The sequence below is a fragment of the Pan troglodytes genome, chromosome 16 (assembly GCF_028858775.2).
Source record: "Pan troglodytes isolate AG18354 chromosome 16, NHGRI_mPanTro3-v2.0_pri, whole genome shotgun sequence".
In the NCBI taxonomy this organism is placed as follows: Eukaryota; Metazoa; Chordata; class Mammalia; order Primates; family Hominidae; genus Pan; species Pan troglodytes.
In genome coordinates, this window is record NC_072414.2 from 66,875,734 (window position 1) to 66,902,132 (window position 26,399).

Here is a 26,399-nt window from a genome sequence, read left to right on the forward strand (position 1 = left end):
CCAGGATGGTCTTGATCTCCTGACTTCGTGATCCACCCGCCTCGGCTTCCCAAAGTGCTGGGATTACAGGCGTGAGCCACCGCACCTGGCCTGCTTTGAAACTTAATTAAAACAAACTGTAGGAAAGAAAAAGGCTAGAGACCCATCCTGCTAGGGTAGAAGCCCTGTCCATCCAAGTCAAGCTGTGGAAGGATCCTCATATTTACCATCTACTTCTTTTGTTTGTTTGAGACAGAGTCTTGATCTGTCGCCAGGCTGGAGTGCAGTGGCACGATCTCGGCTCTCTGCAACCTACGCCTCCCAGGTTCAAACAATTCTTCTGCCTCAGCCTCCTGAGTGGCTGGGACTACAGACGTGCACCACCATGCCCAGCTAATTTTTGCAGAGACGGGGTTTCACCATGTTGGGAAGGCTGGTCTTGAACTCCTGACCTCATGATCCGCCCGCTTCAGCCTCCCAAAGTGCTGGGATTAGAGGCGTGAGCCACTGCGCCCAGCCCATCTACTTCTTTAAGTAGAGCTAGGATCCATCAGGCTAAAAGATGTACCTACTTTTTTTTTTTTGAGATGGAGTTTCATTCTTGTTACCCAGGCTGGAGTGCAATGGCATGATCTCGGCTCACCGCAACCTCCGCCTCCCAGGTTCAAGCGATTCTTCTGCCTTAGCCTCCTGCTGGGATTACAGGCGCTTGCCACCATGCCCAGTAAATTTTTTGTATTTTTAGTAGAGATAGCGTTTCACTGTGTTGGCCGGCTGGTCTCAAACTTCTGACCTCAGGTGATCCACTCACCTCAGCCTCCCCAAGTGCTGGGATTACAGGCGTGAGCCACCGCGCCTGGCCAAGATGTACCTACTTTTTCCAGCACAACAAAGAAGTTGATTCAATTTGCCTAATGGGTGTGTGTGTGAAGAAAGTTTGATGAGACAAATTCACCAGTAGATTGAATTTATCTAGTCACTTTTGCCTTCTAGTAACATGCCTTGTGATTTTTATAAGTTTGCTTCTTGTGAAAATTATTTCTATTATTTTAGAGTAAAGGTGGGCAAACTTTCTGTAAACAGGCAAATAGTACTCTCTGGTCCAACTACTCACTATGTCATTTTAATGCAAAAGCAGCTATAGATAATGCCACTGTACTGTAAACTCAAAAATGGTCAAGATGAGGCCAGGTGCAGTGGCTCATGCCTGTAATCCCAGCACTTCGGGAGGCCCAGGTGGGCGGATCACGAGGTCAGGAGATTGAGACCATCCTGGCTAACACGGTGAAACCCCGTCTCTACTAATACAAAAAATTAGCCGGGCATGGTGGCTGATGCCTGTGGTCCCAGCTACTCGGGAGGCTGAGGCAGGAGAATGGCGTGAACCTGGGAGGCAGAGGTTGCAGTAAGCCGAGATCGCGCCACTGCACTCCAGCCTGGGCGACAGAGCGAGACTCCATCTCAAAAAAAAAAAAAGGTCAAGATGGTAAATTTTATGTATGATCTTACCATAATTTACTAAAAAGCAAAAAAATAAGCCACAGATAATATGTAAATGAATGAGGGCGTGTGACTGTGTTCCAATAAAACCTTATTTATGGACACCATATTTGAATTTATTATTTTTTGAGACGGAGTCTCGCTCTGTCGCCCAGGCTGGAGTGCAGAGGCATGATCTCGGCTCACTGCAACCTCCGCCTCCCAGGTTCATGCCATTCTCCTGCCTCAGCCTCCGGAGTAGTGGGGACCACAGGTGCCCGCCACCACGCCCGGCTAATTTTTTGTATTTTTAGTAGAGACGGGGTTTCACCATGTTAGCCAGGATGGTCTTGATCTCCTACCTTGTGATCCGCCCGCCTTGGCCTCCCAAAGTGCTGGGATTACAGGCATGAGCCACCATGCCCGGCCCATATTCTGAATTTCATACAGTTTTTATATATTATGAAAATTTTTTTTTTTTGAGTCAGAGTCTCGCTCTGTCGCCCAGCCTGGAGTACAGCAGCATGATCTCGGCTCACTGCAACCTCCACATCTCAGGTTCAAACGATTCTTCTGCCTCAGCTTCCCGTGTAGCTGGGACTATAGGTGCGTGCCACCATGCCCAGCTAATTTTTATATTTTTAGTAGAGACGTGGTGTCACCATATTGGCCAGGCTGGTCTCGAACTCCTGACCTTGTGATCCATCCGCCTCAGCCTCCCAAAGTGCTGGGATTACAGGCGTGAGCCACCGCGCCTGGCCGAAATATTTTTCATTGATTTTTCAACCATTTAAAAACATACCAGGCCAGGCACGGTGGCTCACGCCTGTAATCCCAGCACTTTGGGAGGCCGAGGCAGGTGGATCATTTGAGTCCAGGAGTTTGACACCATCCTGGCTAACACAGTGAAACCCCGTCTCTACTAAAAATACAAAAAATAAGCCGGGCGTGGTGGCGGGCACCTGTAGTCCCAGCTACTCGGGAGGCTGAGGCAGGAGAATGGCATGAACCTGGGAGGCAGAGCTTGCAGTGAGCCGAGATCGTGCCACTGTACTCTAGCCTGGGCGACAGAGCAAAACTCTGTCTCAAAAGAAAAACAAAACACAAAAAACCATACCAGCCTGGGCAACATGGTCTACAAAAAAATACAAAAATTAGCTGGGTGTGGTAGCATGCATCTGTAGTACCAGCTCCTCAGAGGCTGAGATAGGAGGATTGCTTGAGCCCAGGAGGCAGAGGTTGCAGTGAGCTGACACCACACCACTGTACTCCAGCCTGGGTGACAGAGCAAGACCCTGTCTCGAAAAAAAAAAAAAAAGTAAAAATTCCTAGAGCACCCCAGGTGCAGTAGCTCACGCTTGTAATCCCAGCACTTTGGAGGGTGAGGTGGGCGGATCACTTCAGGCTAGGAGTTCAAGACCAGTCCAGCCAACATGGTGAAACCCCATCTCTGCTAAAGCTACAATAAATTAGCCAGGCGTGGTGGCACATGCCTATGATCCCAGCTACTCAGGAGGCTAAGGAAGGAGAATCGCTTGAACCTGGGAGGCAGAGGTTGCAGTGAGCCGAGATTGTGCCACTGGACTCCAGCCTGGGCGACAGAGCAAGACTCCGTCTTAGAAAAACAAACAAACAAACAAAAACTTACCAGAGTACCCGTTTCCTTCTAAGGGTATACATGAGTGAATCAGATAAAATAAAATGTTGAAATCTCAACCTTACCTAAGATACAAAGGAGGCCAGCTGTGGTGGCTCACGCCTGTAATCCTAGCACTCTGGGAAGCCAAGACAGGCAGAGAGCTTGAACTCAGGAATTTGACACCAGCCTGGGCAACATGAGACCAAAACCACAAAAATTAGCCATGTGTGGAGGTGCACGCCCGTGGTCCCAGCTACTCTGGAGGCTGAGATGGAAGGATTGTTGGAGCCCGGGAAGTCGAGGCTATAGTGAGTCATGATCACATCACTGCACTCCAGCCTGTGTCAGAGCAAGACAGTCTCAAAACAAAACAAAAACACATTAAAAAAAAAAAAAAAAAAAAAAGCAAAGGCAACGAGAATCACTTTCCATCTACTAGTTCTATCCAGCTACAAATAAATCTTCTGCTTGTAAAAGAAAAGCCAATGCCTCAACCCTCACCATCTTTCAAATCACTCTCATTGCCTAAGATCACTCCTTCGCCTCCTGCAATTTGGCCTCAACCGCCCACAAAAACATGGCCAAGAAATTAAAATTTCTTGAGCATCTGGCTGGGCGCGGTGGCTCACGCCTGTAATCCCAACACTTTGGGAGGCTGAGGCAGGCAGATCACCTGAGAGGTCAGGAGTTCGAGACCAGCCTGGCCAACATGGTGAAACCCCATCTCTACTAAAATTACAAAAACTAGCAGGGCATGGTGGCGCATGCCTGTAATCCCAGCTACTTGGGAGACTGAGGCAGAAGAATCGCTTGAACCCGGGAGGGGGAGGTTGTAGTGAGCCGCAATTGTGCACTCCAACCTGGGCAACAGAGTGAGACTCTGTCTTAAAAAAAAAAAAAAAAAAATTTTGCTGAGCATCTGTATATGCTTACTTACTTCACTTAGTGTCATTTAATCCTGACAAAAATGGCTCTTAAAAGTCCTCCATTCAGCATTTCACAGGTATACACATGTAAAAGCTCAAGCTACATACTTTAAGATTTGCACACTTGGCTGCATGTAAGTTATACCTTACTAAAGTTGCTCTCTTCTTTCCCTCTAAATGTACCTGCTTCCACAATTTCGGCCTTCAACGTAGTTCACATCTGCCTCCAAACAGCCTCCTTGGAAGTCTTACTTTTTGCTGTTTCAAACCTTAAATTCTTTTCTCTAGTCTCAGTCTCTTTTCAGAGCTCTTGTCGTAACTAGCCCACGGATGCCTGAAATTTAACAGATCCAGAATCAAATGTAGCAATTTCTCCACTCTGCACCAAGGTCCTCCTTTTGCTGACTCCTGTATGAATGGCATCACCACTCAAATCTCAAAAATGGCCTTCCCAGAGTTCTCATTTCCCCTCATCGAATTACTTATTAACTACACCTCAATAATGTGATTCTCAAAATTCATCCCTTTCCATTCCTATGGCTACTACCCTAATTCAAAATCCCCATTAAGTTATAACCACACTGTGCCTAACTTTTATCCCTACCTCCAGTGTCTCCAGGTTCCAATATTCACTGTCTCTCCTGTTCACTGCTTTACCTTCAGTGCCTGGCATGTTTGTTATACAGTAGGTGTTCGACAAATTTTTGTAGCATGAAGACCATCACAGCATTTATCTCACCCTCATAGATAACTGTGACCCTATGTTCCTTCCTCTGCTCCTCCCATGACATGAGGAATGAGACCATTTTTATGGTAGTGAGGAGGAAAGCGCTGGCCCACAGTGGGATCAAACCTAAGAACCATGGCCTACCAACTATACATTAAAAATATGTGCCATTTTAGTTTCACATTTCTACTTCCTAAAAACTGGGCAGGGGGTTTTCTGGTAGCGGATCAGCCTTTATAAAAGGTCTCACTAGTATTAGAACTTCACCAAAACTGATTTTAATAACAATCCCTTACATGGCTCTAGGAGAGAAGACATCTAAATTTCAAGCTAGTATTAATTCAATTTCCCTGATACTGCAGTCTGGACTGGCTATACTAGAAGTCACCCAGATCTAGAACCTCTTTATCCAGCAGCTGGTTCTAGTATTATGGTGCTTCTAAGACAAGCAGGATTTGTCTTACTCAGCTGTTTAATCAGAATGCCTCCAAATTTACAAAGCAAATGTTTTAATGTCCAAGGCTAATACACCACTGCAAGGGAAGAACAGGTAGGAAAGGAAAGGGGCACTAAGAGAGGAACACACCGTAAGAGGGCTTGGCTACTGCATAGCACATCCTCAAGACTATCTCAGTGACCACTTTTAAACATCATTAAAACCTGTTTTGGAAAGGTACACAATTTGATCTATCCCCACAGACAACCAGTCCCCTAAGCCTAGGGTGTCAACAAGAAAATTCTATATAAATGACTTCTAGCCTTCAGCTAATTTACAAGCTAGGGCACCCAAACATATTAATGAAGCTGATTTTCATGTCAGATGGTTTCCAGAGAATTAACACAGTTCTCTCAGCATGTAAGAGGGCAGCAAAACCGTGAAACCAATACAGCACTTAATTTTCTGCTTATTAATGCAAACACATGAAACAAATACCTAATTTCAGTTCAAACTCATTTCCCTTTTATTAAAGTCCAAGTTACCATTACATGGCTTGGTACTCAATAAAGGAAAACTTGTTCAAATAAGGTAATATGTTATCATCAGTATTTCCAGGTAACTGTTCACACTCAAGTAGCAATGTCAATAAATCCTTGGGGAAGCCCATCTGTAAGAGAAAACACAAAGAATTAGCCAGGAAAGAATAAAGAAAAAGTAGAAATCTTTTAAAAATAACCCTTAGTGCTACAACCAGGGAAATCACTGTCTCTCTCTACCCTTTACTGCTCTTACTTAATCCTGCCTACTGTCAACCCACAAGCGACTAGCTTTGTGGCTTTTTTGTTGTTTATACACTGGTACTTCCTTCCCAATCAGAAAAGTGTCCAGTAGCTGCCATTTAACAAAAAAAAATTTTTTGGGGCCGGACACGGTGACTCATGCCCGTAACGCTAGCCCTTTGGGAAGCCGAGGCGAATGGATTGCCTGAGCATAGAAGTTCAAGGCCACCCTGGGCAACACAGTGAAACCCCGTCTCCACTAAAATACAAAAAATTAGCCTGGTGTGGTGGCCCACGCCTGCAGTCCCAGCTACTCGGGAGGCTAAGGCACGAGAATCTCTTCAACCGGGAGGCGGAGGCTGGAGTGGGCCGAGATCGCTTCATTGCACTTCAGCATGGATGACAGAGCAAGACTCTGTCTCCCAACAAAAAAAAGAAAAAGAAAAAGAAAAAAAGTTAGTATAGCTAGAATATATCCTACATAAAAAAGATCTTCTGGACCCCTTGGAATAATACTTGATAAAATGAAAACTAAAACCATCTTTTAGGAGTTCATTATAGAATATGAACCACAGGGCTGGGCGCAGTGGCTCACGCCTGTAATCCCAGCACTTTGGGAGGCCGAGGCAGGCAGATCGCGAAGTCAGGAGATTTGAGACCATCCTGGCTAACACGGTGAAACCCCGTCTCTACTAAAAATACAAAAAATTAGCCGGGCATGGTGGCGGGTGCCTGTAGTCCCAGCTACTCAGGAGGCTGAGGCAGAAGAATGGCGTGAACCTGGAAAACGGAGCTTGCAGCGAGCCGAGATCATGCCACTGCACTCCAGCCTGGGTGACAGAGCCAGACTCCGTCTCAAAAAAAAAAAAGAAAAAGAAAAAGAATATCAATCACAGGGCCAGACGCGGTGGCTCACACCTGTAAGCCCAGCACTTTGGGAGGCTGAGGCAGGTGGATCACCTGAGGTAAGGAGTTCAAGACCAGCCTGGCCAACATGGCGAAACCCGGTCTCTACTAAAAATACAAAAATGAACCGGGCATGGTGGTGGGCACTTGTAATCCCAGCTACTAGGGAGGCTGAGGCATGAGAATTGTTTGAACCCGACAGGCAGAGGTTACAGTGAGCAGAGGTCGTGCCACTGTACTCCAGCCTGGGCGACAGAGTGAGACTCCGTCTCAAAACAACAACAAAAAACAAACAAACAAGAGCTTCAAAAGTATAACTAGGAAAATTTCCATTCTGAACAACTAGTTTTCTTTAAGTACTCACAGAAGTCAAAACCATTGCATATATTATAAAGATGAGCTACTTCAGGGAGGCTGTGCTGGTGAGAGGGTGGACAAAGATAAAATGAAAAGACCATTGCTTTTGGCTCACACCTGAAACCCAAATAATTTGGAAGGCCAAGGTGGAAGGATCACTTGAGCCCAGGAGTTCAAGAACAGCCTGGGCAACATAGTGAGACCCTGACTCTATAACAAAATTAAAAACAAATAAATTAAACAAAAACAAACAAAAAGACCACTCCGTTAAAGCAAGCTTTAAAACGAGAGCCCACCTGGGCGTGGTGGCTCATGCCTGTAATCCCAGCACTTTGGGAGGCTGAGGCGGGTGGATCACCTGAAATCAGGAGTTCAAGACCAGCCTGGCCAACATGGTGAAACCCCGTCTCTACTAAAAATACAAAAATTAGCCGGGCATGGTGGTGCATGCCTGTAATCTCAGCTACTTAGGAGCCTGAGGTACAAGAATCGGCTTGAACCCGGGAGGCGGAGGTTCAGTGAGCCGAGATCATGCCATTGCACTCCAGCCTAGGTGACAGAGTGAGACTCCGTCTCAAAAAAAAAAAAAAAAAATCTTAAAAGTAGATTACAAAGTTTTCAGCATTTTCTGTTCAGTTTCTCAACAGGAAGACTGAATATAAAAATTCCTTGAATTCTGAATATTTTTCTTTCTATGTATGTATGTATTTAATTAACTAAAGGAGACAGGGTCTCACTATGTTGCTCAAGCCAGTCTCAAACTCCTGATACTCCTGAACTCAAGCAATCCTCCCACCTTAGCCTCCCAAAGTGCTGAGCTTACAGGCATGAGCCATTGCTGCCAGCCAAGTTCTGAGTCTTTTTTTTTTTTTTTTTTTTTTGAGACAGAGTCTCACTCTGTCACCCAGGCTGGAGTACAGTGACACAGTCTCGGCTCACTGCAACCTCCGCCTCCTGGGTTCAAGTGATTCTCCCGCCTCGGCCTCCCGAGTAGCTGGGACTACAGGCACATGCCACCACACCCAGCTAATTTTTGTATTTTTAGTAGAGACAAGGTTTCACCATGCTGGTCTCGAACTCCTGACCTTGTGATCCACCCGCCTCGGCCTCTCAAAGTGCTGGGATTACAGGCGTGAGCCACTGTGCCCAGCCCAAATAGAAATACTTTAAACACACCAAAGCAAATGTGGCAACAATAAAAGTATCTGAAAATCTGGATATGTGTACACAGACTCACTATATTATCATCTATGCTACTGTTTATGCCTAGAATATTGTATAAAGATTTTTCTTTAATTAAGGTGGCTCTTATTTGTCTTTCTACCAGTAAGAAAATAATGATGCCGGGCGCGGTGGCTCAAGCCTGTAATCCCAGCACTTTGGGAGGCCAACGCAGGTGGATCATGAGGTCGGGGTTTGAGACCAGCCTGGCCGACATGATGAAATCCCGTCTTTACTAAAAATACAAAAATTAGCCAGTTATGGTGGCATGTGGCCTGTAGTCCCAGCTACTTGGGAGGCTGAGGCTTGAATCCAGGATGCGGAGGCTGCAGTGAGCCTAGATTGCACCACTGCACTCCAGCCTGGGCAACAGAATAAGACTCCATCTCAAAAAAAAAAAAAAAGACGAAAGAAAGAAAAGAAAGAAAGAAAATGATGATAACAACTAGAAATCATTTCAGTTCTTTAAATTTACCATTACTGGTATTCTCAAAATCTCTTCATGCTCACGGCCATTATCTCTAACAAGAACACTGAAAGGTCTTACTATAGCCCACTGAAATGTCATCCACCCACACCTCTCTGGATTGTTTTCCTGCCTTCTTCAGTGGTTTGTCGCTTACCCATGGGGTTTACACTTTGTCAAGGCCCAGTTCCTCTGGAGTGGAGATTCCCAGTTCATTTAAAGTTGGTCTAAGTTCCTGGATGACATAGGGGTAGATTTCCTTATGAGGTCCTGCTTTGTCCTGATGGCAAAGAGAATATTCACATTTAACTTTCTCAAAAGCCATGTCTATTAATTCATGAAATGAACTTAAAAATGCCTTTAATTACTTATGCAGAGGCAGGTAGGACAGAATAATACAGGTGATCAGCTGGGCACGGTGGCTCACACCTGTAATCCCAGCACTTTGGGAGGCCGAGGCGGGCGGATCACTTGAGGTCAGGAGTTCGAGACCAGCCTGGACAACATGGTGAAATCCCATCTCTACTAAAAATACAAAAATCAGCCAGGTGTAGTGGCACATGCCTGTAATCTCAGCTACTCGGGAGGCTGAGGCAGGAGAACTGGCTTGAACCCGGGAGGCGGAGGTTGCAGTGAGCCAAGATCACGCCACTGCACTCCAGCCTGGGTGACAGACTAAGATTCTATCTCAAAAAACAAAACAAAACAAAACAAAACAAAACAAAACAAAACAAAACAAAACAAAACAAAACAGGTCATCTACTTTTAAGTTAACACATTTGTTCAGTAAATAGGGCAACTTGCTGGGTGCCGTGGCTCATGCCTGTAATTCCAGCACTTTGGGAGGCCAAGGCGGGTGGCCACAAGGTCAGGAGTTCGAGACCATCCTGACCAACATGGTGAAACCCCGTCTCTACTAAAAATACAAAAATTTGCCGGGTGTGGTGGCACGCCCCTGTAATCCCAGCTACTTGGGAATGCTTGAACCAGGGAGGCGGAGGTTGCAGTGAGCTGAGATCATGACACTACACTCCAGCCTAGGCGACAGAGCGAGACTCCGTCTCAAAAAAAAAAAAAAAAAAAAATTAAATAAAAATAAAGAGGGCAACTTATATATGTACTGTTCAAGGTAGGCTTTTGAAATACCTTGAGAATAACTGCAATTGGACTAAATCCAGAAAAAAATCTTAAAGTCTAGAATTACTGGAAAAGAAGGTAGTGATGACAGAATTTTGTGAAGGCAATTAGACATGCCCAGCAGGCAACACGAATAATTAAGTTAACGGGAAAAGTTTTTTCATTTGCCTCCAATTTGAGACCCTAACTGAATTAACTACCAGTGCTGAATGGATTGATAGCCTACAGAACCCTTAATTATCTTACCCATTATAGATAAAGTAATGTCACACTTCTGCTGTTAACGGACCTTAAGTTTCTTTCTTACAGACCACAGTATCTTTTCATGGAGAGCTGTACTTTGAGAATACATATGTCCAGGGCTGGAGACTTTTCACTGTAATATATAGTTACACCTGTGCTGTCACAAGGTTCCTTAGGAACGAATAAGAAGTCAAAAGAACTAAGAAAGTGCCGGCCGGGCGTGGTGGCTCACCCCTGTAATCCCAGCACTTTGGGAGGCTGAGGCGGGTGGATCAACTGAGGTCAGGAGTTTGAGATCAGCCTGACCAACATGGAGAAACCCCGTCTCTTAAAATACAAAATTAGCCTGTAATCCCAGCTACTCGGGAGGCTGAGGCAGAAGAATCGCTTGAACCCAGGAGACCTCGGAGGTTGCAGTGAGCTGAGATCACGCCATTGCACTCCAGCTTGGGCGACAGAGTGAGACTCTATCTCGAAAAAATAAATTAACTCAGAAATTATGACCAAATAAGAGGGAGGAAAATTAGTATATATCCTCCTATGTTTTCATATAATGTATATATATTTTTTTGAGATGGAGTTCCTCTCTCTTGTTGCCCAGGCTGGAGTGCAATGGTGCCATCTTGGCTCACTGTAACCTCTGCCTCCCGGGTTCAAGCAATTCCCCTGCCTCAGCCTCCCGACTAGCTGGGATTACAGGCATGCACCCCCACGCCGGGCTAATTTTTTATTTTCAGTAGAGATGGGGTTTCTCCATCTTGGTCAGGCTGGTCTCGAACTCTTGACCTCAGGTGATCCACCCGCCTCAGTCTCCCAAAGTGCTGGGATTACAGGCGTGAGCCGCCGTGCCCAGCCGACGCAAATATGTTTAAAGTCAAACACATTTCTACAGTATCAACAGTTGTGTAGTATAACCAGTTCTGGGAAGCTCCCTCTCAAGAATTCCTAACATTTCGTATGACAAATAGCAAGAAGATGAATACACTTTGTAGTTAAATCTTTATATATCCTTTATTATTTCCTTGATAAATTCCTTTCTTTTTTTTTTTAGAGACGGAGTTTCTCTCTTGTTGCCCAGGCTGGAGTGCAATGGTGCGATCTCAGCTCACTGCTACCTCCGCCTCCCGGGTTCAAGCAATTCTCCTGCCTGGGCCTCCCGAGTAGCTGGGATTACATGCATGTGCCACCATGCCCAGCTAATTTTTTTTTTTTTTTTTTTTTTTTGAGACAGAGTCTTGCTCTGTCACCCAGGCTGGAGTGCAGTGGCGCTATCTTGGCTCACTGCAAGCTTTGCCTCCTGGGTTCACGCCATTCTCCCGCCTCAGCCTCCCAAGTAGCTGGGACTACAGGCACCTGCCACCACACCCGGCTAATTTTTTTGTATTTTTAGTAGAGACAGGGTTTCACCGTGTTAGCCAGGATGGTTTCGATCTCCTGACCTCGTGATCCGCCCGCCTCGGCCTCCCAAAGAGCTGGGATTACAGGCGTGAGCCACCGCGCCTGGCCTAATTTTTATATTTTTAGTAGAGACAGGGTTTCACCATGTTGGCCAGGCTGTTCTCAAACTCCTGACATCGCATGATCCACCCGCCTTAGCCTCCCAAAGTGCTGGGATTACAGGCATGAGCCATCACACACGGCCAAGATAAATTCTTAAAAAAGAAAGAAAAAAAAAAAAACAGAGAGAAAAAAGATAAATTCTTAAATGGAATTGCTGAACAAAAGTGTATCATGTACAATTTGTAAGGCCTTGAATAAATGCTGCCAAAGTAGCCTCTAGAAAGATTTTAACTGCAATGTACATTCCTTCTAGTTATATAAGGACTCATTTTAGGCATTTTAACAAATTCAAAAATATAGAATATTCTGATACCTCAGCAATAGCCCACTCATTTACAGAACAATTTTAGCATTATTATTTCACTGACCTTAACAGCCTCTAGGATACGAACTGTACTAGCAAAATCATTTAACCGTCTGCATGCCCGCAAAGCAGCATCAATGATTTTGGGCTCTGGAACCATATCATAGGTAACAAGTGTGTTTATCCCTGCAAAATTAAAAAGAAGGGCCATGTCAACCTCGAAGAGCCTCACTTAAACTATGAGTTATTTATATTTTTACTGAATCACTGATGTATGATCTTATCTGTCTGGGTCTCCATTCTCTTACCTATAAAATGAGAGAAATCTACCTTTAACAAATTCTAGATAATAAGATCACAGTGGATCTCCCTTAGTGAATCAGTGGAAAGAAAGAACTATGCAACAGCACGCAGACTGAAGGAAAAAATCCTGAGTTTTTTTTTCCCCTTTGAGAACAAGAGGGTCATTTTCAACTCCTAACTTTTTTTTTGGAGATGGAGTCTTGCTCTGTCACCCAGGCTGGAGTACAGTGGTGCCACCTCAGCTTACTGCAACCGCTGCCACCTGGGTTCAAGTGATTCTCCTGCCTCAGCCTACCAAGTAGCTGGGATTACAGGCGGGTGCCACCAAGCCCGGCTAATTTTAGTATTTTTAGTAGAGACGGGGTTTCAGCATCTTGGCCTGGCTGGTCTTGAACTCCTGACCTCGTGATCCACCCGCCTCGGCCTCCCAAAGTGCTGGGATTACAGGCATGAGCCACCACATCCGGCCCTCCTATCTTTAACTCTTAGTAGAATGAACACATTTTGGATGCTTTAAAAGAGATTCAAGGCTGGGCTCAGGTGGATCACCTGAGGTCAGGAGTTCAAGACCAGCCTGGTCAACATGGAGAAACCCTGTCTCTATTAAAGATACAAAATTAGCCGGGCGTGGTGGCACATGCCTGTAATCCCAGCTACTCTCGAGGCTGAGGCAGGAGAATCACTTGAACCCAGGTGGTGGAGGTTGCAGTGAACTGAGATCGCGCCATTGCACTCTAGCCTGGGCAATAAGAGAGAAACTCCATCTCAAACAAAACAAAACAAACAAACAAAAAAACCAAAATAAAAGAGATTCAACTGGAAAACAGCCTAAAAACAGCCAGAGAAATGCGTAGAGTTAATGAAGCCTAAATGAGGACATTAAGGAGATATTATAGAGAAACATTAGTACACAGACTCATAAACATTCAACCAGAAAATGATTGGGCATGATTACTTTCAGATCTGCACAAAATGACACATCATAAAATTTAAGATTCTCTTAATGGGAATACATAATTGTTCTTTTTATTACTTCTACTCCAGATTGTTCAGTAAGAATTCTACTGGTTGTAGCAAAAGGGAATCATTACATTTCTGCAGAGAAGTTTAAAGCACTTAGGTTTCTTGCTTTTATTACTTTAAAATATTTAAACAAAGTATACCAGTGAATACGATGCAGTCATTGAGATTGAATTTTTGGTATGAGATAAATTACCCTACACCTAATTCTATTTTTTCATGTTAAGTGTGCATCTGCAAATTTAGGAAAGACAAGTTCTAACTCACTTACTTATTCAGGGCAAAACAATGCAAAAATAACAAAAAACCCAAACCATCACCCAAAGGGGAAGGGAACCAAATGACTGCTTTGTGTAAATTCTTTTTTTTTTTTTTTTTTTTTTTTTCTGAGACAGAGTCTCACTCTGTTGCCCAGGCTGGAGTGCAGTGGCACGATCTCGGCTCACTGCAAGCTCTGCCTCCTGGGTTCACGCCATTCTCCTGCCTCAGCCTCCCGAGTAGCTGGGACTATAGGCACCCGCCACCACGTCTGGCTAATTTTTTTGGTATTTTTAGTAGAGACGGGGTTTCACCATGTTAGCCAGGATGGTCTTGATCTCCTGACCTCGTGATCCGCCCGCCTTGGCCTCCCAAAGTTCTGGGATTACAGGCGTTAGCCACCGCGCCCATCCTGTGTAAATTGTTTGAAATGTACAAAACTGTTACCCTTTTGCTCATCTAGCCTTATTGCTATAGCAGTGGTTTTCAATTAAGGGTGACTTCATCCCTCAGGAGACACTGGGTAATGCCTAGAAACATTTTTGGTTGTCACATGGTACGAATGTGTGCATACTGGCTCCTAGCAGGTAGAGGCCAAAGGTGATGCTAAACACCCTACAGTGTAAAGGACAGTCCCCTACAACAAAGAATTATCTGGCCCAAAATGTCAATAGTGCCTGCCTTAAAATCCTGCTTTATAGGTAGCCATAAACTTTCCTAACTGCAAGTTGCATGAAGTAACCAGTTTAAACAACGCATGTTTTCGAAACAGTTGCTCTCAATAAAGGAGCAGAAGCAGTTCATATTTACACACCAAAATAGACAAATATGTTTATGTTCCAATTACCTTTACGCAATTCCCAGGCATCTATATCTGGCTTGTTGAAGTATGTTACCCAGCGAGCATCAAACTCCTCATCTGTCTCCTGTGACCCATGGGAATAGCAGCGAACTGACTGGATAGCTACAATGTGAAAGAACCATAACTTCAATGTACACAAATAGTACTTGATATATCTTGTTTAATGCATTAAATTTTGAGTTGACTATATATGTTGCGGCAGCAAAAATATTGAACAGGTCAAATGAAATACATCGTATACATTGATACAGAAAGATATATTTTAAATTAAGCAAATAAAATCAAGTAGAACAAAAAGTATTACATAGGCATGTTTATACTTTTCTCCCTAATGTATAATACTCGCTTGAAATTATTAACAGTGGTTCCCTCTGATTTTAAATTAACAGTGATTATCATGGGACGTAAAAACTACTTTATATACTTCCATATTGTTTGAATGTTTACACATAACCAGAGTATTAATTCCTAAGTAAAAATGTCCCAGGTGGGCATAGTGGGGCACACACCTGTAGTGCCAGCTACTCAGAGGCTGAGGCAGGAAGATTACCCGAGCCCAGGAGTTCAAGGTCGTAGGGTGCTAACAATATGACAGAACCTGATAAAATAGCCATTGCATTCCAGCCTGGGCAACACAGCGACACCCCACTTCTAAAAACTAAGAATAGGCCAGGCGCAGTGGCTCACGCCTGTAATCCCAGCACTTTGGGAGGCCGAGGCAGGCGCATCACGAGGTCAGGAGATCAAGACCATCCTGGCTAACACGGTGAAACCCCGTCTCTACTAAAAATACAAAAAATTAGCCAGGTGTGGTGGCGGGCGGCTGTAGTCCTAGCTACTCGGGAGGCTGAGGCAGGAGAATGGCGTGAACCTGGACGGCGGAGGTTGCAGTGAGCTGAGATCACACCACTGCACTCCAGCCTGGGCGACAGAGCAAGACTCTGACTCAAAAAACAAACAAAAAAACAAAAACAAAAACTAAAACTAAAAAACTAAGACTAGGCCGGGCGCAGTGGCTCACGCCTGTAATCCCAGCACTTTGGGAGGCTGAGGCGGGTGGATCAAGAGGTCAAGAGATCAAGGCCATCCTGGCCAACATGGTGACACCCCATCTCTACCAAAAGTATAAAAATTAGCTGGGTGTGGTGGCGCGTGCCTGTAGTCCCAGCAACTCGGGAGGATGAAGCAGGGGAATTGCTTGAACCCAGGAGGCGGAGGTTGCAGTGAGCCGAGATTGCGCCACTGCACTCCAGCCTGGCGACAGAGCGAGACTCTGCCTCAAAAAAAAAAAAAAAAGACAATAAACAACAACAACAACAAAAAACAAAAAAGCAACAAAAAAAAAACTAAGAGCAATACTAATGTCCATTCAAGTTCTTTTTTTTGAGACAGGCTCTTGCTCTGTTGTTGCCTAGGCTGGAGTGTAGTGGCGCGATCACAGCTCACTGCAGCCTCGTACTCTTTGGGCTCAAGCATTCCTTCCTCCCTTGCCTCCCAAAGTGCTGGGATTACAGGTGTGAGCCACCAGCCCTGGCACCATTCAAGTTCTTAAGTAAACTTATATACTTCATTCACACACTAAAAAAAAAAAAATCTCGGGCCGGGCTTGGTGGCTCACGCCTGTAATCCCAGCACTTTGGGAGGCTGAGATGGGCGGACCACGAGGTCAGGATATCGAAACCATCCTGGCTAACACGGTGAAACCCCGTCTCTACTAAAAATACAAAAAATTAGCCGGGTGTGGTGGCGGACGCCTGTGGTCCCACCTAGTTGGGAGGCTGAGGCAGGAGAATGGCGTGAACCCAGGAGGCAGAGCTTGCAGTGAGCAGAGATCACGCCACTGCACTCCAGCCTGGGCAACAGAGCGAGACTCTGTCTCAAAAAAAAAAAAAAAAAAAAAAAAAAAATTCTCATGTTATTATATTCCAAAATAAATTACACATCCTGACAAATTACACATACAAATTGCTTTATCAAACTACAGCCCCTTCCCAAAATATTCTGATAAATCCCCTAAGGGAACGTACACTCTAATCTATACCTAATGCAAAATAATACTGTTTTACTAGGAATATTTTGGGCTGGGCGCAGTGGCTCACACCTGTAATTCCAGCACTTTGGGAGGCTGAGACTGGTGGATCACCTGAGTTCAGGAGTTTGTGACCAGCCTGATCAACATTGTGAAACTCCGTCTCTACTAAAAATACAAAAATTAGCTGGGCGTGATGACGGGCGCCTGTAATCTCAGCTACGCGAGAGACTGAGGCAGGAGAATCACTCGAACCCAGGAGGCGGAGGTTGAGGTGAGGTGAGATGATGCCATTGTACTCCAGCCTGGGCGACACAGCAAGACTCTGTCTCAAAGAAAAAAAGAAATGATGTTTACATAGAGTACTGTATGAAAAGCATTTCCATTTTTTTTTTTTTTTTTGAGATCGAGTCTCACTCTGTCACCCAGGCTGAAATGCAGTGGAACAATCTCAGCTCACTGCAACCTCTGCCTCCTGGATTCAAGTGATTCTCCTGCCTCAGCCTTCTGAGTAGCTGAGACTACAGGCGAGCGCCACTAAGCTTGGCTAAGTTTTGTATTTTGAGTAGAGACGGGATTTCACCACATTGCCCAGGCTGGTCTCGAACTCCTGACCTCCAGTGATCTGCCCACCTCAGCCTCCCAAAGTGCTGGGATTACAGACGCAAGCCACTGCACCCAGCCCCATTTTTTCTTTCTTCTTGTCAAATGGACACTGAATTGAGTCTGGAAATCTGAATTCCTTCTGAACAGCCTCTGGAACAGGTAGGGGGATAGGCGGAGGCAGAAAATTTTATCTTTGGGTATTGAATGCAGCACAACCTAGCACTTAGATACCTCTAGGCTCTTCGCTCTCTCTGTTTGACCCTGGAAAATTAACTTAAGTTTCATTTTCCTTATCTGTAAAATGGGGACGCTACCCCCCTTAGCAGATTATGAAGATTAAATGTGAAAATAGGTAGGTTAACACTATGCACTGGTAAGTATTAAACAAATGGTAGCTATAAACTAACCCTTATCTAAAAACGTCTTAGTTGTCTATTTATAGAAATCATAACTTAAAGAGATGAAACCTATCTCAAATCACATTTCCTACTACCTGTATTAGATAAGTGTGGTGTAACTTCCAGTTGTTTAAGGCTTAACATATTTTTATTTATTTACTTTTAGAGATGGGGGTCTTGATATGTTGCCCAGGGTGGTCTTAAACTCCTAGCCTCAAGCAATCCTACCACTCCCAAAATACTAGAATTACAGGTGTGAGCCACCATACCCAGCCTTAACATACATATATATATATTTTTAAAAACTTCACCCAGAAACCTCTCAACATTGTTGTTCTAAGAACACTCTGAAATTTAAACATTAGTAATATCCTATATGTCTTTAATGCAGTAACTGGCAGGAGGAAGAGTAGCAAAAAAACGAAGCAGAAAAGATCTTCCCAGAGACCTAAATTACCTACATAATCCAAGCCCAGAATGAAGTGGAACATGTACATAAATTGACTAGAAGTGAACACGTTTTAATTTCTTTTTTTTTTTTTTTTTGAGACAGAGTCTCACCCTGTCGCCCAGGCTGGAGTGCAATGGCACGATTTCGGCTCACTGCAACCTCCATCTCCCGGGTTCAAGTGATTCTCCTGCCTTAGCCTCCCAAGTAGCTGGGATTACAGGCATGCGCCACCATGTCAGGCTAATTTTTTGTATCTTTAGTAGACACAAAGTTTCACCATGTTAGTCAGGCTGGTCTCGAACTCTTGACCTCATGATCTGCCTGCCTCAGCCTCCCAAAGTGCTGGGATAACAGGCATGAGCCACGGTTCCCAGCCTTAATTTCTACAACAAGAAAAAAATGGATCTCTACACCTAAATATGTCTGGTAAGTACGAACATTTAATCAAAACTACATGGATATTTAATAAGTCTTACAAGACTAATATTCAAATTTAATATATCAGAAAACAAGGCCAGGTGCGGTGGCTCACACCTGTAATCCCAGCACTTTGGGAGGCTGAGGCAGGCAGATCACTTGAGGCCAGGAGTTCAAGACCAGCCTGGCCAACATGGTGAAACCCTGTCTCTACTAAAATACAAAAAATTAGCCAGGCGTGGTGGCACACCCCTGTAGTCCCAGCTACTTGGAATGCTGAAGGAGGAGAACAGCTTGAACCCAGGGAGGTTGCAGTGAGCCAAGATCGTGCCACTGCATTCCAGCCTGGGCGACAGAGCAAGACTCCGTCTCAAAAAAAAAAAAAAATCTATCTATCTATCTATCTATCTATGTAAAAACATAGATTAGAACAACCATCTAATGCACTATTAGCAAGAACTTAGGGCCAGATGCAGTGGCACTAGCCTGGGCGACAGAGTGAGACCCTGTCTCAAAAAAGAAAAAATTATAAGCTACCTCTTCAAAAACTAAAGCTAGCCTTAACTGAATACTGAAAGTGCAAGTATAAAATGATACAATCACTTTGGAAGACGGTTTAAGCAGTTTCTTATCAAGTTAAACACAAACCTACCATATAACACAGTAATTCCACTCCTAAGTATTTACCCAATGAAAGGTCTATGTACTCCTTCCCCAGAGGTAATTACCTGTCCCATCCACAACAGTGCTTCATGATAAGCAATTCCTTTTGTTCACTGCTGGGCATGGATTTGACTACATGAGTGCTATGCTTTGTTTCCTAACTGTGAATAAGATGACCAGCAACAGCAAGTCCAAGTCAAGGAGATCACCACCTTCAAGGATTTGATCATATGTCTTCTGGAAGCCAAATTACAAACTGGTTGTATTCCAAAGTCTTTTATAAAACAGAACTAGAACTTTGAGAGGCCAAGGCAGGATCGCTTGATGCCAGGACTGAGAGACCAGCTTGGGCAACAAAGACAGACCTCCATTCTCTACAAAAAACTTAAAAAATTAGCGGGGTTTGGTGGTCCCAGCTACTCAGGAGGCTGAGGCGGGAGGATCCCTTGAGCCCAGGGCAACAAGGCTGCAGTGAGCTATGACTGCGCCACTGCACTCTAGCCTAGGTGATAGAGCAATACTCTATATCAAACAAATTAAATAAAAATTTAAAAACCCATACATCCCTTTCTGAAGGGCTAAAACAGACTCTCCCCACGTGATTTAAATTGTTTTTTTTTTTTGAGATGGAGTCACTCTGTCGCCCAGGCGGGAGTGCAGTGGCGCAATCTCAGCTCACTGCAAGCTCCGCCTCCCAGGTTTACGCCATTCTCCTATCTCAGCCTCCCCAGCAGCTGGGACTACAGGCACTCGCCACCACGCCCGGCTAATTTTTTTGTATTTTTAGTAGAGACGGGGTTTCACCGTGTTAGCCAGGATGGTCTCGATCTCCTGACATTGTGATCCGCCCGCCTCAGCCTACCAAAGTGCTGGGATTACAGGCGTGAGCCACCATGCCCGGCCATGATTTAAATTATATTGTTAAATCCAATAATGGGTAAAGCAGGATCTATTCTATTAGCTATGGACACATCCCCCACATGCTTAACTTTTTTTAGGTAAACTATACTAGCATTCTCTGCCCCCCACACCCCACCCCACTTAAGAACAGGATCTCCACCTAGTATTGAAGCTTGAAAGGCAAATTATTTTGGAAAACAATTACTCAGAGCTTTTACGTAACCTGAAAGTCCCAAAGTAAGAAAAAAGCAGCAGCTGTGAAAAATGAGGACATTTTTAGGGCTTCATCCTAAAAAGCTATTTCTAACACTGCTTTTTGGCATTCAGTTAAGCACTCCATTTAAAAACAAAAAAGGCTAACATATATAGAAAAATAAAAGGGCTCATTGATCCTTTGGGTTTAAATTTAGTTAAATCGGATAGTTTTCCATTTAATAAATAATCAACCCTGACAGGCCCAAAGAATGAACACTTTGGTGGTGGTAACTGTAGGAATGAGGGCACATTAACGAGTTACTGAGGCCGGGTGCAGTGGCTCTCGCTTGTAATCCCAGCACTTTGGGAGGCTGAGGTGGAAGGATGGCTTGAGCCCAGGAGGTTAAGGCTGCAGTGAGCTGTGCCAACTGCACTGCAGCCTGCATGACAGAGCGAGACCCTGTCTCAAAAACAAAAACAAAAACAAAACAAAACCAAAACAACAGAAGAAGAAAAAGAAAAATTTGGCTGGGCATGGTGGCTCACACCTGTAATCCCAGCACTTTGGAAGGTGGGAGGAGGGAGGCACTCCTGAACCCAGGAGTCCCCAGACCAGCCTGTTTCTACGGAAAATAAAACTGGTGGCACACTCTTGTGGTCCCAGCTACTTGGAAGGCGGAGGCAGGAGGATCAGTTGAGTCCCAGGAGGTCAAGGCTGCAGTGAGCTGTGATGGTGCCACTGCACTCCAGCCTAGGCAACACAGTGAGACTATCACCAAAAAAAAAAAAAAAAAAAAAATTTAAAAAAAAATTTTTTTTGAGATGGCATGATCTCGGCTCACTGCAAACCTCTGCCTCCCGGGTTCAAGCAATTCTAATGCCTCAGCCTCCCAAGAAGCTGGGACCACGTGTGCGTGCCACCACACCTGGCTAATTTTTGTATTTTTAGTAGATACTGGGCTTCGCCATGTTCAGGCTGGTCTGGAACTTCTGATCTCAGGTAATCTACCCGCCACAACCTCCCAAAGTGCTGGGATTACAGGCGTGAGCCACCGTGTCCGGCTGAAAAATGTAAATTGTACTGTTACTTTAGCAAAACACAAAATCTAAACAAACATCAGGATGGCCCAAACATAACTATAAGAAACAAAAATGGTTCCACCATTAAAAAGGAGTCAGTTTCGGCCAGGTGTGGTGTCTCACGTCTGTAATCCCAGCACTTTGGGAGGCTGAGGCAGACGGATCACCTGACCTCACGAGCTCGAAACCAGCATGGCCAACATGGTGAAACCCCATCTCTACTAAAAACACAAAAAGTAGCCGGGCGTGGTGGCAGGTGCCTGTAACCCCAGCTACTCCGGAGGCTGAGGCAGGAGAATCGCTTGAGCCAAGACCGTGCTATTGCACTCCAGCCTGGGCAACAAGAACGAAACTCTTGTCTCAAGAAAAAAAAACCAAAAAAACAAAAAAACAAAACAAAACAAAACAAAAACAAGGAGTCAGTTTCCCAAGATGGACTTTGGTTTCCTTTTCTATAAAATAAAATGGCTTCCACGATCTCTAAAGTACACTCTAGGTTGGCTGCAGTGGCTCATGCCTATAATCCCAAACTTTGGGAGGCTGAGGTGGGAGGATCACCTGAGCCCAGGAGTTCAAGCCCAGCCTGGGCAACATAGGGACACTCCGTCTCTAATTTAAAAATAAATAAATAAACAAAAATAAAGTACCCTCCAGCCTTATGGTTCTACGACAAATGATAAAAGTCTAAAATGAATGAAGCAAAACATATTCTTTAGGTTCTGAAGTGTTAAAACACTTAGTCAAGGCAACAACCTTATTAGTTTTGAGTTTCTGAGTTCTTTTTTTTTTTTTTTGAGACGGAGTCTTGCTCTGTCGGCCAGGCTGGAGTGCAATGGCGCGATTTCGGCTCACTGCAACCTCCATCTCTCAGGTTCAAGCGATTCTTGTGCTTCAGCCTCCCGAGTAGCTGGGATTACAGGCGCCCACCACCACACCCAGCTAAATTTTTTGTATTTTTAGTACAGACAGGGTTTCACCATGTTGGCCAGGCTGCTCTTGAACTCCTGACCTCAGGTGATCCGCCCGCCTCGGCCTACCAAAGTGCTGGGATTACAGGCATGAGCCACCGCGCCCGGCTGAGTTCTTTTTTTAATTTTTAACTTCAGCATACCCTGAAACGAGTTTCTGAGTTCTTATGTTTAAATACGCATGCATAGTTGCCAGTGATGCAGGTTCAAAAATAAAATATAATATGCATGCATAGAAGCTAAATTTCAAAATGTAGCTTATATAATCATCACGGACCAAGATCGAAGTGCAATTACTGTAATTATTCTATGGTGGTGGACTCAAAACCTCCCAGCACACATATAAAGGGAAGGAAAATAGACAAAAATCAGAAGCACGTCTCATACTCCAGCAATCAGGCTTCTATTACAAAAGGGAAAAAACACGAAGCGTTCCTATGCTTGTAAAACCCAGTATTCCTGTGTCTGTGACATTCAATTTTCAAAAGAGTGATATTTTTATCATAAGCCCTATCAAAACTCTGGCTATCTTCCGGAGATCAGGAAACAACCACACACTTCCATCTATTTTAAACGTGGAAGAATTAGAACGTGGCACAGCAGACCCTAAAAATGACGGAAAAGGCTGTGAAGGTGACACACTAATCGCTAACCGAGAAATGCCTGATTGAAAAGTATAATCGTGTGTCCCATACGGAAGCATATTGTGTCCTCGGACCCCAAGCGGCGTGCCCGGAGGCTCAATGTCACCTTCGCCGAGGCGCTGCAGGCCGGCGGCGGCCACTCTCGGTCAGGTGGCCGCAGGGTCGGCGCCGGGGCAGGGTCATGGCCCGGGAACCGAAGGGGAGCGCTGCGTCCCCTCCTCGGTGCCCACAGCAGGTCCACATCTGACCTGTCCGCGGTGGCACAGCCAGGAAGTTGCGCGGGGGGAGGCCCCGGGGGCGCGCTCTCAGGTCCTCCACTACTCGAGGCGGCGGGCAGGGCGGCCCGCGGTCACCGGGTTCAGTAACCAGGGTAGGGCAAGGGCTAGGCCGGGGAGAGCCCGCCCCGGAGTGGCGGCGGGGACCCAGGTCACCGCAAGGACACGAGGGCGCGGGCAGTGGCAAGCAGGGGCCTTACCCGCGGCGGGGCCGGGGGTCCGGGCGGAGTGCAGGAGGCCTCGAGGGCCGGCCCGGGTGGTTGCGGCCACAGCGCAGCGGCGGAGAGCGGCGCCCAGCATGACGGCGATGGCGGCGCGCAGGCTGAGAACAGAGAGAAGCCGGTGTAAGCTCGCGGGTTGCTCCGGAGCGGGCGGGGGCCGGACAGGCTCACAGCGGGCGGAGCACGTAGGCCCGCCCACTGCGACTCTGGCGCGTGGGCGGGAGGGGCCACCGCGCGGCCGGCGGCGGGGGCTACGGCGGCGCGCTGAGGACAAACTGTTAGCCTCGCGTCCCGCCTTGTCTCTGGTCAGGTGACGCGCAGTTGCCATCCTGTAAGTAGGAATGGAGGCGAGGGAGGAGCAACCGACCGTGGTCTTGTTCGAGTCAGGCCCAGGAGGGTACTTAATCACCTCAAAATAGGAATGACAGCAATAACAACAAACTATAATAAAAAATACGTACTTTGCGCCCGGGCGCTGTGGCTCACGCCTGTAATCCCAGCACTTTTGGGAGGCCGAGGCAGGCGGATCACCTGCGGTCGGGAGTTCAAGACCAGCCTGGGCAACATGGAGGAACCCCCCCCCCGTCTCTACTAAAAATACAAAATTAGCCAGGCGTGGTGGCGCAACGCGTGCCCGCAATCCCACCTACTCGGGAGGCTGAGGCAGGAGAATCGCTTGAACCCAGGAGGAGGAGGTTGCGGTGAGCCGAGATGGTGCCATTGCACTCCAGCCTGGGCAACAAGAGCGAAACTCCGTCTCAAAAAAACCAAACAAAACAAAAACCTACTTTGCTTAGCCCCGCCTTCTCATTGTGGCATAAAATAAAACAGCGAATGGGGGAAAGAATGCCGCTGGACGCGGTTGCTCACGCCTGTAGTCCTAGCACTTTGGGAGCCCAAGGCGGGCGGATCACCTGAGGTCGGGAGTTCGAGACCAGCCTGACCAACATGGAGAAACCCCTGTCTCTACTAAAAATGCAAAATTAGCCAGGCGTGGTGGCGCATGCCTGTAATCCCAGCTATTTGGGAGGCCAAGGCAGGAGAATTGCTGGAACCCAGGAGGCAGAGGTTGCAGTGAGTTGAGATCGCACCATTGCACTCCAGCCTGAGCAACAAGATCAAAACTCCATCTCAAAAAAAAAAAAAAAAAAAAAGGCCTATGCGTAAGGGATTTTATTAGTACATATTCTTATATCACAAACCAGCTTGCATAAAAAACGAGTTAAACTACTTCATTTCACAGATTAGGAAAGAGGCTCAGAAATTAGGTTGCTGCTGGCAGTCAAGGATCTTTTCGCCACATCCCCAGTTCTGAGGACTCTCACCTGAATGTTTCCCATCTCCTACAGGAGGGCTCCTGAATCCACGATGGCTCTGAAATAGGGTTGATCAAGTTCCACGGTTGTTGCATCTTATCTCACTAGCTACATCCTAACTTTGAGCCCCTGGGCAGTCAAGGACACCTCTCCCAGGCCTGAAGTATCTGGATGCTGCCCAGAGTTAATGAGACATTGTATTCTGTCTTGCTGTCTCCCATTCTCTATCCCTGGGCACACTGAGGAAAGAAAAGGTGGCCATTCATGTGCCACTTCCTCACTTCAGGCCGACTCTCCAGGGCCTCAGCATCTGCCCTTCTCTTTTTCCTCCCTAGCAGTGTGGCTTCAGTGGGTAGGAACCTGGCGGGGAAAAGGATTTTTAAAATGTTTTCAAAGCACCTGCCCTCACCGTTTCCCACCAACCTAGTGTTGGGGCTTAGAAAACAATACCACAAAGTGAAGGCCTACGAAGCAGTTTCTCTCTGACCTTCTGCCCTCTTGTCTCTTGCCCCTTACTCTCCCTCCAGGCATGCCACAGAAACTAGAATCCCTCCTCCCCAAGAGGGGGTCTAGAAAGTAGAACCCCTTTGCCCCAAAGCCAGCCATAAAGCCTAAAAATATTGCTCTAACCTTTCTCTTTGCCTTTCTATGTAACAGCTGGCCATAAAGAAATTAAGGCCGAGCACGGAGGTTCACAATCCTAGCACTTTGAGCCGCCAAGGCCAGGAGATCACTTGAGGTCAGGAGTTTGAGACCAGCCTGGCCAACATGGTGAAACCCCATCTCTATTAAAATTACTAACATTAGCCAGAAATCACTTGAACCCAGGAGGTGGAGGTAGTGGTGAGGCGAGATCACACCACTGCACTCCAGCCTGGGTGACAGAGCTAGACTCCGTCTCAAAAATAAAATAAAATAAAGTAAGGAGAAAAGGAAACATGGCCAGGTATGGTGGCTCATGCCTGTAATCCCAGCACTTTGGGAGGCTGAGGCGGGAAGATCACCTGAGGTCAGGAGTTCGAGACCATCCTGGCCAACATGGTGAAACCCCGTCTCTACGAAAAATACAAAAATTAGCTGGGTGTGGTGGCGCACGCTACTCTGGAGGCTGAGGCAGGAGAATCACTTGGACCCGCGAGGTGGAGGTTGCAGTGAGCCGAGATCGCACAACTGTACTCCAGCCTGGGTGACAGAGCACGACTCCGTCTCAAAAAAAGAAAAAAAGAAGTTAAGGCTGGGCGCGATGGCTCATGCCTATAATCCCAGCAATTTGGGAGGCTGAGGTGGGGGGATCACCTGAGGTCTGGAGTTTGAGACCAGCTTGACCAACGTGAAGAAACCCCGTCTCTACTGAAAATACAAAATTAGCCGGGCATGGTGGTGCATGCCTGCAATCCCAGCTACTCAGGAAGCTGAAACAGTAGAATTGCTTGAACCTGGGAGGTGGAGGTTGCAGTGAGCCGAGATCTTGCCACTGCACTCCAACTTGGGCAACAAGAGTGAAACTCTATCTCCAAAAAAAAAAAAAGAAAAAGAAAAAAAGAAAAGAAAAAGAAAGAAAAGAAGAGAAATTAAGACACTTGTTCCAGTAGTAGGGAGGACAGGGAGGAAGAAATGCTACAAAAGAGAGG

The 26,399-nt window shown here is 45.9% G+C and overlaps 1 protein-coding gene across 2 annotated transcripts; it reads right to left on the reverse strand.

The window, feature by feature from the left end:
• Positions 1-5,688: 5,688 nt before the first annotated feature.
• COX5A (cytochrome c oxidase subunit 5A) lies at positions 5,689-24,579 on the reverse strand. 2 transcript variants are annotated; one of them, XM_009429537.5, is made up of 5 exons: positions 23,432-24,579; positions 14,591-14,707; positions 12,227-12,348; positions 9,076-9,198; positions 5,689-5,856 (listed from the first exon to the last, which is right to left on the reverse strand). In XM_009429537.5, the coding sequence occupies exons 1-4, from the start codon at positions 23,778-23,780 to the stop codon at positions 9,085-9,087; spliced, it is 702 nt and encodes a 233-aa protein (XP_009427812.2). In that variant the 5' UTR covers positions 23,781-24,579; the 3' UTR covers positions 5,689-5,856; positions 9,076-9,084. The 2 variants fall into 2 exon arrangements, with proteins under 2 accessions (XP_009427812.2, NP_001112385.1); NM_001118913.1 differs by lacking the exon at positions 5,689-5,856 and having other exon boundaries at positions 9,085-9,198; positions 23,432-23,531.
• Positions 24,580-26,399: the final 1,820 nt, after the last annotated feature.